Below are 16,934 nucleotides of genomic sequence, written 5' to 3' on the forward strand. Positions count from 1 at the left end.
AAAAAAAAAAAAAAAAGTTTTTTTCTTTTATTAGCCAGGTGTGATGGCATGTGCCCACAGTCCCAGCTACTTGGGAGGCTGGGGTGGGAATATCCCTCAAGCCCAGGAGTTTGAGGCTGTGGTGAACCATGATCATACCACTGCACTCCAGCCTGAGTGATGGAGTAAGACCCTGTCTCGGATGGATGGATGGATGGATGGATGGATGCATGGATGGATGGAAACGTTTATACTGGAGATACTGGTTAAAGAGAAGGATAGCAAGAGCTATTTGTGGAGGATTGATTTTTGGAAAGTTTGTTAAATTGAGTTAAAATTAGAGATGGGAGAGAGAAGCCAGTTTTGTAAGTTTAAGGCAACAGTAAGAACAGTAGTGAGTACTTACAGAGCACCTGCTCTTAGCCAGACGCTGTTTTAGGTATGTACATAAAACTAATTCATTCTTACAGCAGCCCCCTAAGGGGCATAAGTATTATTATTCCCATTGTACAAACAAGAAAACTGAGGCACAGAGAGACTTAACGGGCTGTCTTTGACAGAACCATGTTTAGGTGAGTTCAGCATTATCTCTAAAAGTTTAACCCCAGTTTAGAGACTTTGGCCCTGGGATGGGGAGGTAGGATGGAGAATTGGAATTATAAAATGCTTTAAATTATACACACGAATCCAGCAGACTAAATCTGCTAGATTCATATTATTAATATTATTATATTCATATTATTTATAATATTATTCATATTAATCCCCTACTCCAACCCCACGCTAGAATTCACTTGCTGAGTTGGCAGATACACAGTGGGCCTTCTAATGTCATACACTACTCTCCACTGCAGTTTAGCCAGGGCAAGACCTTGGTCACAGTGTTCTGGAAGTCCTCAGAGAGAGTGATGTTTTTCTTTGTTATAGTTTATATTTTACTTTTAGAAAGGAAAAGCATCTGAGAAAAGATATTTATGACTGAGACAAAATTATTCCAAATCCCACTTACTTACATCATTTATTTATGTAGTGGACATTCATTTTTATGGTTTTTCAGTAAGCCTGTAACATTATGAGCTATTGGACTTTGAAACTTTTATTAACAAGTGCCTGAGGGCCCAAATGATTTATTTGGCTCTCCAAGCCCATGGGTATATCCAGATATATAAGGTTGAGAGGTAGGTGCTTTATGCCTTCAGAAAGTACAGTGTTCTGCATCCAAGGCTGTTTTAGGTTGTTCTGAAATGCTTGTGAACACAGAATGCAACTCATTCGAGCTCAAATAGTTCTTATCTTTGGCCTAAAAATAAGATTGTGAATCCATTTCCCAGTCTTTAGAGAATCCCCTGTGATGGTTTACCAAAGAACAAACCACTTCCCTTGTCTGAACATCACGCACTGAAATTGGAGCTACCCGTAAATAAGCAGAAGAGGGCGGGTCCTGGGGACAGAGGTATAGTCCTTGTGGATGCAGAGTAGCGTTCGATGGCTGGATGAACGCCGTTAGAAGAATGAATGTCGGTTAGATGAATGCCACTCATGTCAGGCATGTGGACGTAGCCTGATAAGGGGGTGAAGTGTTCTGACATATATGAAGAAAAATACTCCTTAGCGGCCAGGCATGGTGGCTCATGCCTGTAATCCGAGCACTTTGGGAGGCCAGGCAGGTCACCTGAGGTCAGTAGTTCAAGACCAGCCTGGCCAACATGGTGAAACGCCATCTCTACTAAAAAAAATTAGCCAGGCAGCTGGGCGCGGTGGCTCACGCCTGTAATCCCAGCACTTTGGGAGGCCAAGGTGGGCGGATCATGAAATCAGGAGATTGAGACCATGGTGAAACGCCATCTCTACTAAAAATACAAAAAATTAGCCGGCATGGTGGCGGGCACCTGTAGTCCCAGCTACTCGGCAGGCTGAAGCAGGAGAATGGCGTGAACCCGGGAGGTGGAGCTTGCAGTGAGCCGAGATCACACCACTGTACTCCAGCCTGGGTGACACAGCGAGACTCCGTCTCAAAAAAAAAAAAAAATTAGCCAGGCATGGTGGCGGGCGCCTGTAGTCCCAGCTACTCAGGAGGCTGAGGCAGGAGAATCACTTGAACTCGGAAGGCGGAGGCTGCAGTGAGCCGAGATCATGCTACTGCACTCCAGCCTAGGCGACAGAGTGAGATTCCGTCTCAAAAAACAAACAAAAAACCACTACATAGCTTCTAGGTGTTATTCACATAACTGGGGAAACAGTTGGTTTTTTCCTAAACTGGGTATTTAGAATTTTATGATAGTCTCAATAAGTCATCTCATATTTCACATATAGATAATTTTCAGTTTAACAGTAAAATAAAATGACTCTGTACTAGTTAGTGTACTTTTATTTTATACTTTTGAATAGCAGTGAGCAGAATCTACTCTCCAACTCTGTCAAAGCACTTATGTGTAGTGAAACTATATTGTATTTATCAAAATAAGGTGATTGCCACTTGGTATTTACCAGCTATTATCCTTCAAATGGCATGCTATTTTAGAAAATAATTATTATGGCATGTTCACAACTAGAATCGTAAAAATATTCTGACAAATTCTAAGAGCTCAGCATTCTACTCTTTGATGAAAACTAAGAAATAATCTAAAATTTAAGGCAAAAATAGAGTGACATTTTTTAATATCCCTACATGTATGATATATCACCACAGTATTTCTCTTCCTAAAACAGTAATAGGCTCCTAAATATACTTGACCAGCAGGGCATGTTAAATATTTGTTTATGTATTCGCTCCACAAGTATTTTTTGAACACTTTTCATGGGCAAGCCACCATACTAGACACTGGGGACACAGTCGTGAATAAGATGTGCTCCTGGCTGAGCGTGGTGGCTCACGCCTGTAATCCCAGCACTTTGGGAGGCCAAAGAGGGCAGATCACGAGGTCAGGAGGTCAAGACCATCCTGGCCAACATGGTGAAACCCCATCTCTACTAAAAATACAAAACTTAGCTGGGCGTGGCAGTGTGTGCCTGTCGTCCCAGCTACTCAGGAGGCTGAGGCAGGAGAATCGCTTGAACCCAGGAGGCAAAGGCTGCAGTGAGCTGAGATTGCTGCACTCCAGCCTGGGCGACAAAGCGAGACTCCGTCTCAAAAAATAATAGTAATATAATAATCAATTAAATAATTGATTATTTACATGGAAATCTGTTCTGTTTTCATGCCTTGGTATTTCATACTGGTATATTGTTCTATTATAACTTTGAAAAGAGCCGATGGAGTTGGTCAAATTGTGTGTATACATTTATTTATGCAACAAAAAAATGATGATGCTTATGTGCCAGGTACCGTTCTAGACCCAGGAGAAAGCATGGTGAACAAAACAAAGTCATTGTGTTCATGGTGATTTCACCCTGGTGGGAAGTGAGTAAGCAAATATATGATCAATATCAGGAATTGATAAGAAGAAAAGTAAAGCAGATTAAGAGGATAGAGAGTGACCAGAATGCCATTTTATTTGAGTGGGCTAGGAAGGAGTCTCTGGGGAGATAAAAGTTTTCATAGCTTTCCTTCTTTTGTCTCTTGAGTCATTTCACCTAATGAATGCAGATGCAAGAGAATGTTTGTATCTGTTGGTATCACTCACATATTCATTGAGAGCTATGGTGAGGTCCTACTTCTTATTCTTTACTACTTAGGAAGATTAACTCCTGAATTCTTCTCTTCATTCTTTTATCACTCTTCCATATACTTAAGTGCCTAAGCACCTTCATTCATCCATCCCTTATATAATTTTTTTTCTTGAGACAAAATCTGGCTCTGTCGCCCAGGCTGGAGTGTAGTGACGTAATCTTGGCTCACTGCCACCTCTGCCTCCCAGGTTCAAGCGAGTCTCCTGCCTCAGCCTCCTGAGTAGCTGGGACTACAGACACATGCCACCACACCTGGCTAGTTTTGTATTTTTAGTAGAGACGGGGTTTTGCCATGTTGGCCAGGCAGGACCCAAACTCCTGACCTCAGGTGATCCGCCCACCTCAGCCTCCCGAAGTGCTGGAATTACAAGCGTGAGCCACCATGCCTGGCCATCCGTTCCTTATCCTTCATCCAAAAATCATGATTTGGTATCTGTTCTAGTTTTCCAAAATCTTGTGATATGATTTATTTGATTAAAAAATATATTGAGCAGTTAAGTGACTTCCAGTGTTTAATTATAAAATGGAATTGCTTCTGGAGAGAGCTGTTTTATCTAAGTGTTTTGGTGAACTCACAGCCACTGAAATTTGATGTCTTGGGTCAAATTGGGTCTTACAGTGATCCCAGCCTTAATGCCTAAAAGCCCTAAATAAAATTAACACACTTCTCAAGTGTTCTATAGCATTGCACAAGTCTAAAATAGATAACTGGCACTCCCCTACACCTCATCATTGCCTAACTGACTTGTCCCATAAATAGCTCAGTGTTATGTGATCAGACAACTACAACTAACAGAAGAGATTTTTGCTTCCTAACACACTTGTGCAGTCTCTGGTAGTAAACAAAATCCAAGTCCAAGTCGCCAGCCCCCAACTGTAACCTAGTTCTTAGGAGAATTTTGCAAATCGGTAGCCAGATCATGTGGGATGGAATTCAAGATAACCCTGCCTTATACCAAACTCTACATTATGGAAAATAGTGTTAGAGCAAGATTCATTTTCAGTCCTTATAGTTACTTGAAGTCCCTTCCCAGTCTACCCAAATGTTTCTGCCCTAATCTGGTCAAACCCAAAGAGTGTCTGCCAAATGAGTTAAAAATTGTCAGGTGAGTCTGAGGGGGCATCATGGTAGTTTTATAAAGCCTTTTTTTTTTTTTTTTTTAATCAAGAGCATGTTGAAAAAAGAAACTACTGGTTGGGGCAGTGACTCAGCCTGTAATCCCAGCACTTTGGGAGGCCGAGGTGGGAGGATCACAAGGTCAGGAGATCGAGACCATCCTGGCTAACACAGTGAAACCCTGTCTCCACTAAAAATACAAAAAATTAGCCGGGCGTGGTGGCGGGCGCCTGTAGTCCCAGCTACTCAGGAGGCTGAGGCAGGAGAATGGCATGAACCCAGGAGGCGGAGCTTGCAGTGAGCCGAGATCATGCCACTGCACTCCAGCCTGGGCAACACAGCGAGACTCCATCTCAGAAAAAAAAAAAATAAACAAAGAGACTACCTGCTATTGGAGCATAATGGTTCATATTTCTAACTCTTAGGTGGAATGTATTGTTTTTGTGTCTGAAAGATTTGTAAATGCTATAATTTCACAGAACATTGCTTCGTAAATTCCTTAGCAGTAACTCAGAACCTTGTGGCATTTTTTCCAGATAAATCTGTGCTCTGTGTGTGCAAAGCATTGCTGCTTAGGTAACCAGTGATAATGCATAGGGTTCAGTCCATGTTTTAGATACTTTCACTTTTCTTTTACTGGGCTTTTTCAAAACGGCATATGTTTATTATATTTCTGAAGTCAAAATAACAAATCTAAAACAAGTGATTTAAAAAAAAAAAAATCTCTCAGCTGGGCGCAGTGGCTCACACCTGTAATCCCAGCCCTCTGTTTGGGAGGCTGAGGTGGATCACTTGAGGTCAGGAGTTCGAGACTGTCCTGGCCAACATGGTGAAACCCCATCTCTACTAAAAATACAAAAATTAGCTGGGTGTGGTGGTGCACACCTGTAATCTCAGCTACTTGGGAGGCTGAGGCAGTAGAATTGCTTGAACCTGGGAGGCGGAGGTTGCAGTGAGCCAAGATCGTGCCACTGCCGTCCAGCCTGGGCGACAGAGCAAGACTCTGTCTCAAAAAAAAAAGAAAAAACTTTCTGTTAATTATTTATTACTGTTGAAATGCTGCTTACCATGGCTGACAATTTTGAACAAAAGTAAAGAATATGTCTACGATGTCAAAGTTAGCAATTCTTTCCCTAATACTCCTTTTGTACTTTTGCTTATAAGACCTTAGTAGGTTTCATAGTCAGAGCTTCATAGACCCAGCTGTGTATCTTTCCATGGCCAGGCCGAGTGTCTACATTTTGAAAACATTTTAAAGTTAAAATCAAGAATACTGTCTTTAAAGAGTCTATCAAAAGGGCTAAAAACATTTACTTTGGCCGAGCATGGTGGCTCATGCCTGTAATCCCAGCACTTTAGGAGGCTGAGGTGGGAAGATCACTTAAGGTCAGGAGTTCGAGACCAGCCCGGCCAACACAGTGAAGCCCCATCTCTACTAAAAATACAAAAATTAACCGAGCATGGTAATGCACGCCTATAATCCCAGCTACTCAGGAGGCCGAGACAGGAGAATCACTTGAACTGGGGAGGCGGAGGTTGTAGTGAGCCAAGATTGTGCCACTGCACTCCAGCCTGGGCGGCAGAGCAAGACTGTCTCAAAAAAATAAAAATAAAAATAAATAATAAAAACATTTACCTTGGTAACTATGTGAATATTTACTCTAGTGGATGTAAGGGGGAAAATAAAGAAAAAACACCGAAAGCACTAATTGTTTGTTCAACAGATTGTAAACCATGGCTGTGTGGATACAAGCTCAGCAGCTCCAAGGAGAAGCCCTTCATCAGATGCAAGCGTTATATGGCCAACATTTTCCCATTGAGGTGCGGCATTATTTATCCCAGTGGATTGAAAGCCAAGCCTGGTAGGTGAACAAGGATGTTTGCATCATATTTTGTGAAACACAAGAGTTTGGTTAGAAAGATGTCATGATGGCAACTTTCAAAGCTGTATTTTTAAACATTTTTAAATGTGATCCATAAAAAGGTATTTTTTAAAAATTTTCTTTTTATACATGAAAAGTATTTAACCCCATCTTAGATTGAAGGGATGGAATAACTCTTGGGATTTTTAAAATCGGATTTGTTCCCTTTAATAGTAAATACTGTCTAAAAGCATTAGAATATTACTGCTAATAAAGAGCAGTCAACAAATATATTTCGAGTGCCCATAGGATGCCTAGCAGGGTCCTAAGTAGTAGAATTTGTATGAAAAAAATTAAAGCCCAACCTTGTGTTGTAATCCCAACACTTTGGGAGGCCAAGGCAGGTGCATTGCTTGAGCCCAGGAGTTCAAGGAAGGCCTGAGCAACATATCAAAATCCTGTCTTTGTACAAAATACAAAAATTAGCCAGGTATGGTGGTGTGCACCTGTAGTACCAGCTGCTCGGGAGGCTGAGGTGGGAGGGTCACTTGAGCCTGCGAGGCAGAGGTTGCCGTAACTCATGATCACACCAGTGCACTCCAGCCTAAGCAACAGAGCAAGGCCCTGTCTCAAAACAAACAAACAAACAAACAAAATTAAAGCCCTCATCTCCAAATAATTCAGTGTTTCACTGGACGTGGTGGTGCACATCTGTAATCCCAGCTACCCAGGATGCTGAGGCGGGAGGATTGCTTGACCCCAGCAGTTTGAGGCCAGCCTAGGCAACATAGCGAGATCCTGTGTAAAAAAAAATAATAATAATTTAGTGTTTAATGGGGCAGATAGGTGTGAATATGCATATAATTTAATTATAATTTATTTCTTATAGTTTATTTTATTAAATGTAAATTATTTTACATTTCTTAATAAATTTACATCTAACAAAAAACTAAAAATAATTTAACAGTGGAGACATTGGTGTTTTTAATTTATATGTATTTTATATATACACATAAAGACTAAAAGAAAATTAGGTGGGTGTTGTGGCTCATGCCTGTAATCCCAGCACTTTGGGAGGCTGAGGCAGGCAGATCACTTGAGGCCAGGAGTTCTGAGACAAGCCTGGCCAACACGGCAAAATTCCGTCTCTACTGAAAATACAAAAAATTAGCTGGGCGTGGTGACGGGTGCCTGTAATCCCAGCTACTCCAGATGGAGGCTAAAGCACGAGAATCGCTTGAACCCAGGAGGCAGAGGTTGCAGTGAGCCGAGATCACACCACTGCACTCCAGCCTGGGCAACAGAGTGAGATTGCCTTTTGAAAAAAAAAAAAAAAAAACACTAAACGAAAATATACCCAAATGTTAACACTAATTACATTCTGGTGGTAGATTTGACAAGCATTTTAATTTTTCTTTATTTTCCAGATTACTGATTACATACTTGGGGGAGGGGAGAGTTGTTTTAAATTTCTTTTAGAATTAGTACAGTGCAGTCGAGTAACAGTGCAGGTTTTTAATTGGTATTATTATTACACACCAGGCAGCAGGATGTACACTGCTCTGCTCAGGGTCTGGGAGCTTGCTGCTTAGTTACAGTCTGTCAGTCGATCTGGCATATTCATTTGATACTTCAAGCCTCACCGTCTTAGCCAGAGGTCCTCTTTGACAGTCCCTCAGAGAAGCCAGCTTTGATGCTGCTATTTGCAGAGGGCCATATACCTACCTGTCAGTAATGTTGCCTTAGAATAATCGCAATGAGTGTTAGTAGCAAATTTCCGTTCAGAAACTAAAGATCACCCAAGAAAGGCAATTTTCTAGGCAATTAAAAAAAACTCAGCTTCATGTAATTAAGTGAGGGGAAAAAATGAGTTAACTATGAGAATGTCAGCTGTACCTTGTTTAGTGCTTTCCACTCCCTTTTCATTTTCTCTCCTGTTTTCCTGATTTGGAGGATTTAGAAAAACATGAGTAGGAAGTTTCTGTTAATTTCAGATTTCACTTAGCAGAGTTCCCATTTGGTGTTCTCACTGAATGAATTAAAAGACTTGTGTTGATATTAAGGAAAACTTGAAATTTTTTTAGCTTTGGTTTTCTTAAGAATATAAAGATTTTAATGAAGAATCTTCAATTCTTTTTTTCTTTTTTTTTTTTTTTTTTGAGACGGAGTCTCCCTCTGTCACCAGGCTGCAGTGGCTTGATTTCGGCTCCCTGCAACCTCTGCCTCCTGGGTTCAAGCCTTTCTCCTGCCTCAGCTTTCTAAGTAGCTGGGATTACAGGTGCCTGCCACCACACCGGGCTAATTTTTGTATTTTTAATAGAGATGGGGTTTCACCATATTGACCAGGCTGGTCTTAACTCCTGACCTTGTGATCCACCCGCTTTGGCCTCCCAAAGTGCTGGGATTACAAGCGTGAGCCACCGGGCCCAGCCAAATCTTCAATTCTTTATGTTTAAGCCATCTAAGCAAGTCTTTTTTTAACAGAGAATTAAGGTTTCAGGTAAAGAACCAATACGTGACTTCTATGAGTTTTGCTTAGAGACTGGATCCTCTCAAGAGTGGGTTCCTGGCCGGGTGTGGTGGCTCATGCTATAATCCCAGCACTTTGGGAGGCTGAGGCGGGTGGATCACTTGAGATCAGGAGTTTGAGACCAGCCTGGCTAACATGATAAAACCCCGTCTTTGTTAAAAATATAAAAATTAGCCGGGCGTGGTGGTGCATGCCTGTAATTCCAGCTACTTGGGAGGCTAAGACAGGAGAATCACTTGAACCCAGGAGGCAGAGGTTGCAGTGAGCTGAGATCGTGCTACTGCATCCCAGCCTAGGCGACAGAGTGAGACTTCATCTCAAAAAAAAAGAGTGGGTTTCCAGACCAGGGGCATTGTTGCCAGTTGAAACAGAGGTACAGGGCTGCCCTCATTCCTTCCAGCCTTTCATTTAATACATATTCTATTTAATACATAGGGCACACATATTTAAAATCTGACTTGCTTTAACTGCCTTCTCAAGGTGCAGATTAGGGTGTACTATTTGATGGAGTATGATATCACTGCTTTGTTTGTTTTGTTTTGTTTTGTTTTTGTAGAGACAGAGTCTTGCTCTGTTGCCCACGCTGGAGTACAGTGGCACGATCTTGGCTCACTGCAACCTCCACCTCCCAGGTTCAAGCAGTTCTCCTGCCTCAGCCTCCCAAGTAGCTGGGACTACAGGCACACGCTGCTATGCCCAGCTAATTTCTTTTGTATTTTAGTAGAGACGGGGTTTCACCGTGTTGCTCAGGCTGGTCTCCAACTCCTGAGCTCAGGCAATCAGCCTATCTCAGCCTCCCAAAGTGCTAGGATTACAGGCGTGAGCCACCACACTGGGCCGGTATCACTGTTTTGATACACCTGTTGGTGCCTCTTTTTGAAATTAGTTGCTATCTTCAGGGATTTAGGGATGGCAGAGCCTTTTAGCTACCACTATCTTGTTTGGCTGCAGACCCAGTCAGCAGTTATTGAATGTTATTTCAGTCCGACAGCTGTTTGGTTTCTTCAGTGACTAAGTAATTTGGTACTTTCCAGTGTCAATTGTTGCCTAAGTTGTAGAAGAAAGAAAGAAAAAAGGAAAGAAAGAAAGGAGGGAGGGAGACCATCCAAATCCCTGTCACCAGTTTAATAGATCAAAATCAATGCAGAGTCTGTAGCGTGGTTTCCTTTGTTTACCGGAGAAGTTGGCATTGCCTTCAGGTCCTGGGTCTGCAACTAGTGATATGTCTGACTCATATAAACGCTTGTAGGCACTGTCTGCCTGAATGTCTCATTTCCAGGGCTTCTTAGAAGTAGCAATAACTTCTTTCACCTATCTCTACCTAAGAAACCTGCAGATACCAAACTCCTTGAGGCTGGAAAGGACATGTAGAAGAGTCTTGGCCTTGTGCCTCCTTTCCACCCGTGAGGGGTAACTATAAATAGGAAATTATCCAAGTCCTTATTTCCTTCAGAGTACACAGAACCCTTTCCTTTTCCTTGCATTTCTCAGAGCAAATAGCATAAGCACCAAGCATATCATTGAGAGAAAGGAGGAGGGGCAGCACATTGTTAAAAAAAATTTTTTTTAAAAAGAGAATGAAAGCTACAGTATAATCCAACTATTTAGTAACTTACAAATAGATTAATGTAGGCATTGAGTCCATTTCTGTTGGGCTGTTTCTTAAAATTTGCAGTGAGCATTAAAAAAATCACTTTAGTTGAAGAAAAAGTGGGATGTGTTGAGGCTGCATTTATACAGGCTCATGTGCATGTATGTATACAGATTATGTAATTTTTTTCCCCTAGGGACTCAATAGATCTTGATAATCCACAGGAGAACATTAAGGCCACCCAGCTCCTGGAGGGCCTGGTGCAGGAGCTGCAGAAGAAGGCGGAGCACCAGGTGGGGGAAGATGGGTTTTTACTGAAGATCAAGCTGGGGCACTACGCCACACAGCTCCAGGTGGGTGTGGGCTCTGGGGTCACACTTAATTATCTTCCCTCGGGAGTCTTCTTCCTGAAGAGACTTTCTTTCTCTCCTTCAGTCCACTATTGTTGAGTTATATGTACATGCATAAGGTTCTTGTTGTTTGGTTTTGGTCTTTTTTTTTTTTTTTTCACTTTTTATTTGAGAATAATTTCAAACTTCCAGAAAGTTACGAGAATCATACAAAGATTCCCCACATATGCCCATATTCACCTATTGTTGACTTTTATGTTGTCATATACTCCTTGCTGTCTCTACACACACACGTTTTTCAGTCACTGGAGAGTAAGTTGCATACCTTGTGTCCCTGCACCAGTAAGTACCTCTGTGCATTTTCTTTTTTTTAATTTTTATTTATTTATGTATTTATTTTTGAGACGGAGTCTTGCTCTGTCACCCAGGCTGGAGTGCAGTGGAGTAATCTCAGCTCACTGCAACCTCCGCCTCCTGGGTTCAAGTGATTCTCCTGCCTTAGCCTACCAAGTAGCTGGGATTACAGGCTCCCGCCTGTAAAATTGCCTGGCAATTTTTTTTTTTTTTTGTATTTTTAGTAGAGACGGGGTTTTGCCATGTTGGCCACGATGGTCTTGAACGCCTGAACTCCTGACCTCTGGTGATCTGCACCTCAACCTCCCTAAGTGTTGGGATTATAGGCATGTGCCACCATGCCCGGTCCCTCTGTGCATTGTCTTTTTTTATTTTTTGAGATGGAGTTTCACTCTTGTTGCCCAGGCTGGAGTGCAGTGGTGTAGTCTCAGCTCACCGCAACCTCTGCCTCCCAGGTTGAAGTGATTCTCCTGCCTCAGCCTCCTGAGTAGCTGGGACTACAGGTGCATGCCACCACGCCCATCTAATTTTTGTATTTTTAGTAGAGATGGGGTTTCTCCATGTTGGTCAGGCTGGTTTTGAACTCCCGACCTCAGGTGATCCGCCTGACTTGGCCTCCCAAAGTGCTGGGATTACAGGCGTGAGCCACTTTGCCCAGCTCCTCTGTGCATTTTCTAAGAATGAACCTTGTCTTGCATGGTTATAATACACTGATCAACTCCACTAAATTTAGCATTGATATAATACTTTTAGGTACTCTTCTGGATTTCCATTTTGTCACCTAACTCAAACATGCCCTTTAGGGTATTTTCCCGCTGCAGCCAAGAATCCAGTCCAAGACCACATACTGCATCTAGTCATCATGCCTCTTTAATCTCCTTTAATCTGGAACCATTTGGAACCTTACTTTGTCTTTCATTACACTGACATTTTAAAATAATTAATGTAGGCTGGGTGCAGTGGCTCACACCTGTAATCCCAGCACTTTGGGTGGCCGAGGTGGGCAAATCATCTGAGGTCAGGAGTTTCAAGACCAGCCTGGCCAACATGGTGAAACCCCGTCTCTACTAAAAATACAGAAATTAACTGGGTGCGGTGGTGGACACCTGTAATCTCAGCTACTCAGGAGGCTGAGGCAGGAGAATCGCTTAAACCTGGGAGGCGGAGGTTGCAGTGAGCCGAGACCATGCCATTGCACTCCAGCCTGGGTGACAAGAGCGAAATTCCATCTCGAAAAATAATAATAATAATTCATGTACCCCCTGCTTTTTAAAAATAAAATGTTCCTCATTTGGGGTTTGTCTGATGTTTCCTCATGATTACGTTAACGTTGCACATCTCTGAGCCGACTTTTAAATATAGTTGACTGTCCACGTCCGTGGGTTCTGCATCCTCCGATTCCACCAACCGCAGCTCAGAAATACTCAGGAAAAGAAAAAAAGTAACAATACAGCGATTTTAAAAATACAAACAAAGATATGACAGAACAGCTATTTACATAGCATTTCCTTTGTGTTAGATAGTATAAGCAATCTGTAGGTGGTTTAAAGTGTATGGGAGGATTGCATGGGTTCTATGCAAAATGATGCCATTTTATATAAGGAACTTGAGCATCTGCAGATTTTGGTATCCAAGAGGGTCTTGGAACCAGCCCCCACAGATGCCAAGGGACAACTGTAGGTGACGTTGTGTCCTTCTCGGGTATCACGTCCAGACGGGCAGTGTCCCTCGTCCCCTCATTGGTGGTAGTAGTTTTGATTGCCCAGTTGAGGGTAGTGTCCAGTGTCTCCTCTGGCGAGGCTTTTAAAACTTATTTATTCCATTTTTTTTTTTTTTTTTTGAGACGGAGTCTCGCTCTGTCGCCCAGGCTGGAGTGCAGTGGCCGGATCTCAGCTCACTGCAAGCTCCGCCTCCCGGGTTTACGCCATTCTCCTGCCTCAGCCTCCAGAGTAGCTGGGACTACAGGCGCCCGCCACCTCGCCGGGCTAGTTTTTTGTATTTTTTAGTAGAGACGGGGTTTCACCGTGTTAGCCATGATAGGATGGTCTTGATCTCCTGACCTTGTGATCCGCCCGTCTCGGCCTCCCAAAGTGCTGGGATTACAGGCTTGAGCCACCGCGCCCGGCTATTTATTCCATTTTTAAGAATGTTCCCCAGATACTTTAGGCAAATTAAGATGCAAAAAATAAAACAGCACTTTGGGAGGCCAAGGCCGGTGGATACCTGAGGTCAGGAGTTTGAGACCAGCCTGGCCAACATGGTGAAACCCCATGTCTACTAAAAAGACAAAACTTAGCCAGGCATGGTGTCAGGCGCCTGTAATCCCAGCTACTCGGAAGTCTAAGGCAGGAGAATCGCTTGAACCTGGGAGGTAGAGGTTGCAGTGGGCCGAGGCTGTGCCACTGCACTCCAGCCTGGGCAACAGAGTGAGACTCAGTCTGAAAAAAAAAGGAAAAAAGAAGTAAAACAGTCTTACCTTTTCACTGTAATTGGGTTTCCATGATGTGCCTTCTTATTCCTGTTGGTATTGGAGGAACAGTGTCTCCTGTGATTCAGGAGGTCCCTCAGGAGGCTCCCCATCCTGAGGCATGGTTAGAGCCCATAGTGTGGAATGGCACAAATTGATGTCTGCTGTCGGATTCTTTCAGAACACGTATGACCGCTGCCCCATGGAGCTGGTCCGCTGCATCCGCCATATATTGTACAATGAGCAGAGATTGGTCCGAGAAGCCAACAATGTGAGTGTCCCATACGTGTGGGGAGGGCAGTCGGGAAGTCTCTTCTTACCCACCTCCCTCTGGACCCACCTTTGTCAAGGTGACTCAGGGTGCACTACTAGTGTCTCTTTAAAGAGAGCATCATCCTAACGGGCACAAAAGAAATAGGAGATGTGACTGAGTGTAGCCCAGCACTTTGGGAGGCTGAGGCAGGCAGATTGCCTGAGCCCAGGAGTTCGAGAGCACCCTGGGTAACATGGTGAAACCTTGTCTCTAACAAAAATACAAAAAAAAAATTAGCTGGGCACGGTGGCACATGCCTGTAGTCCTGACTGTTCGGAAAGCTGAAGTAGGAAGATCCCTTGAGCCCAGGAGGTAAAGGCTGCAGTGAGCCATGATTGTACCCCTGCACTCATGGGTGATGGAATGAGATCCTGTCTCAAAAAAAAGAGAAAAAGAAAAGAAATAGAAGATATGGTGTTGGATCTTAACTGATTTATAACCTTGATGAGATTGCAACCACAAAACAATATGAACAAGTGCAAAGTAATTCAACCTCAACTGAGTAATTTTTTAGTAAAGGCATGCTCATATTCAGGTGAGAATACTTAGGAAAGACTTTTCCCTAGCCCTGAATCAGGTGTGGAAGGAATTGTCTGACCAGGTCACTTACAGGGCTGGGTCCACAGAGACCTTGTTTATGCCTCCCCCATCGCTTCATCCTGGGGTCTCCAGGATGCCTGTGAGAGGTCTGGCCTCTTCCATGGTGGAAGCAAATGATTCCATCACGAGAATATCTTGAGTGAGGACACAGATGATGTGTGTTCACACGGCCCTCCTCCCCATGGCTTCCCTAGTGCTTAATGCCGTCCTTGCATTGGGTCAGTGAGTGGAAGAGGAATCACTCCACCTCCTCATTAGTAGGAAAACCCACGTGACACTGGAACAGGTTATGTTCTAGTCTCTCCAAAGGTAATTCAGTGGACCCCGTTTAGGATACTCTGGTGGAGGTCAGATCTGAAATGGAAGCTTCTCCCATGCTTTGTGATCTGAACCGTGATCTGTCCGCTCCCCTGTTTCTCACTTTTCCCACTCCACCCTGTGTCTCACAGATGACGATTGCTATTCCTCCCAACTCAAAATTTACCTTTTGGGGTCTTAGCCCAGTTGCAGGAGCTGGCATAGGCTTTTCCTGGGGATTAAGGCCTCAGGCTTCCTCCCATTCCCACTACCTTGCACTGCCCCCCATCTGTTCCCAGGGTAGTTCTCCAGCTGGAAGCCTTGCTGACGCCATGTCCCAGAAACACCTCCAGATCAACCAGACGTTTGAGGAGCTGCGACTGGTCACGCAGGACACAGAGAATGAGCTGAAGAAGCTGCAGCAGACTCAGGAGTACTTCATCATCCAGTACCAGGAGAGCCTGAGGATCCAAGGTGAGGTGCAGTGGAAGCACAGTGTGCATCCTGAGGGTGGGCGTGGGGACTGGAAAGCAGCTCCAGTGGGGTTGGGAGAAAGCCCATTTTCCATTCGGAGGCAGCAACCTTTCTCTGAGTAGCAGGGATTTATTTGCATTGAAGACAGTACTGAGAGGATGAGATTTAGGAAGGGGAGATGGCAGGGCGCCTGCCCTTGAGTGTGTGTCTCGCTCAGGTCCCCACATCCAGGAAGCTTCTGAGCTGCCACGGAAGACATTTCCTCTTTTGAGAAGGAGCTCACAGTCTAAATAAACACTAGCAGGCAATACTTTTGTATATAGTAGGCATATTGTAAGTGGAGCGTTACTGAAATGATAAATAGAAATTATATAATTACATGTTTAAAAAATTTTCTGGCTGGGCACAGTGGCTCACGTCTGTAATCCCAGCAGTTTGGGAGGGTGAGGCGGGTGGATCACCTGAGGTCAGGAGTTCAAGACCAGCCTGGCCAACATGGTGAAATTCCATCTCTACTAAAAATACAAAATTAGCTGGGCATGGTGGCACATGCATGTAATCCCAGCTACTTGGGAGGCTGAGGCACGAGAATCTCTTGAACCCGGGAGGCGGAGGTTGCAGTGAGCAAAGATATCACCATTGCACTCCAGCCTGGATAAAAAGAGCAGAACTCTGTCTCAAAAAAAAAAAAAAAAAATTATAAGCTGGGAGTGGTTTTGCACACCTGCAATCCTGGTGCTTTGGGAGGCCAAGGCAGGAGGATCACTTGAGTCTAGTAGTTTCAGACTAGCTTAGGCAACATAGTAAGACCCTATCTCTAAGGAGGAAAAGAAACCTTTCTAAGCAGGGATGTGTAAGTACTAAGGACCTGTATTTGTAGTAACTGATTTCTAATGTTCTGTGCAGTTATTCACAAAGGTCTTCCTGGAACAGAGTACACTTAACGCCCCTTAGGTAGCCCTTATGGACAAAGCTCCCCTAGCCTGGTATAAATCCTTCTTAGTACTTAGAGCACAAAGAGCTTCAGTTTTTGGTGAGGCTGTGGAGCCCCACCAGCGCCCCCTCTTGACCCTGTAGCAATTTGGCAGTTTGAGCTTTAATAGTTTCCTCTCTATGCTTCCGTGCCCAGCTCAGTCTCAGAGCTTTGGCTCAACCACCCAGCCCCTCCAAACACACACACACACAGCACACATACACACCACACACACACACCACACACATCACACACACACACCCACGCACACAGCACACACCCCCACAGCACATCATATACAGCGCACACACCCCACACAGCACACACACACCACACACAGCACACACACACACACACA

The 16,934-nt window shown here is 43.8% G+C and overlaps 1 protein-coding gene across 1 annotated transcript in view; it reads left to right on the forward strand.

Moving 5' to 3' along the window:
• LOC105503146 (signal transducer and activator of transcription 5B) overlaps nt 1–16,934 on the forward strand; it is a 105,172-nt gene that overhangs the window by 64,008 nt on the left and 24,230 nt on the right. The window contains exons 2-5 of the mRNA XM_011929938.1: nt 6,490–6,627; nt 10,945–11,101; nt 14,101–14,190; nt 15,429–15,603. Coding sequence (XP_011785328.1) covers nt 6,500–6,627; nt 10,945–11,101; nt 14,101–14,190; nt 15,429–15,603 — 550 coding nt within the window. The 5' untranslated portion in view covers nt 6,490–6,499. The remainder of the gene's footprint in view (nt 1–6,489; nt 6,628–10,944; nt 11,102–14,100; nt 14,191–15,428; nt 15,604–16,934) is intronic.

The sequence above is a fragment of the Colobus angolensis genome, unplaced genomic scaffold (assembly GCF_000951035.1).
Source record: "Colobus angolensis palliatus isolate OR3802 unplaced genomic scaffold, Cang.pa_1.0 Scaffold83, whole genome shotgun sequence".
Taxonomy (NCBI): Eukaryota; Metazoa; Chordata; class Mammalia; order Primates; family Cercopithecidae; genus Colobus; species Colobus angolensis.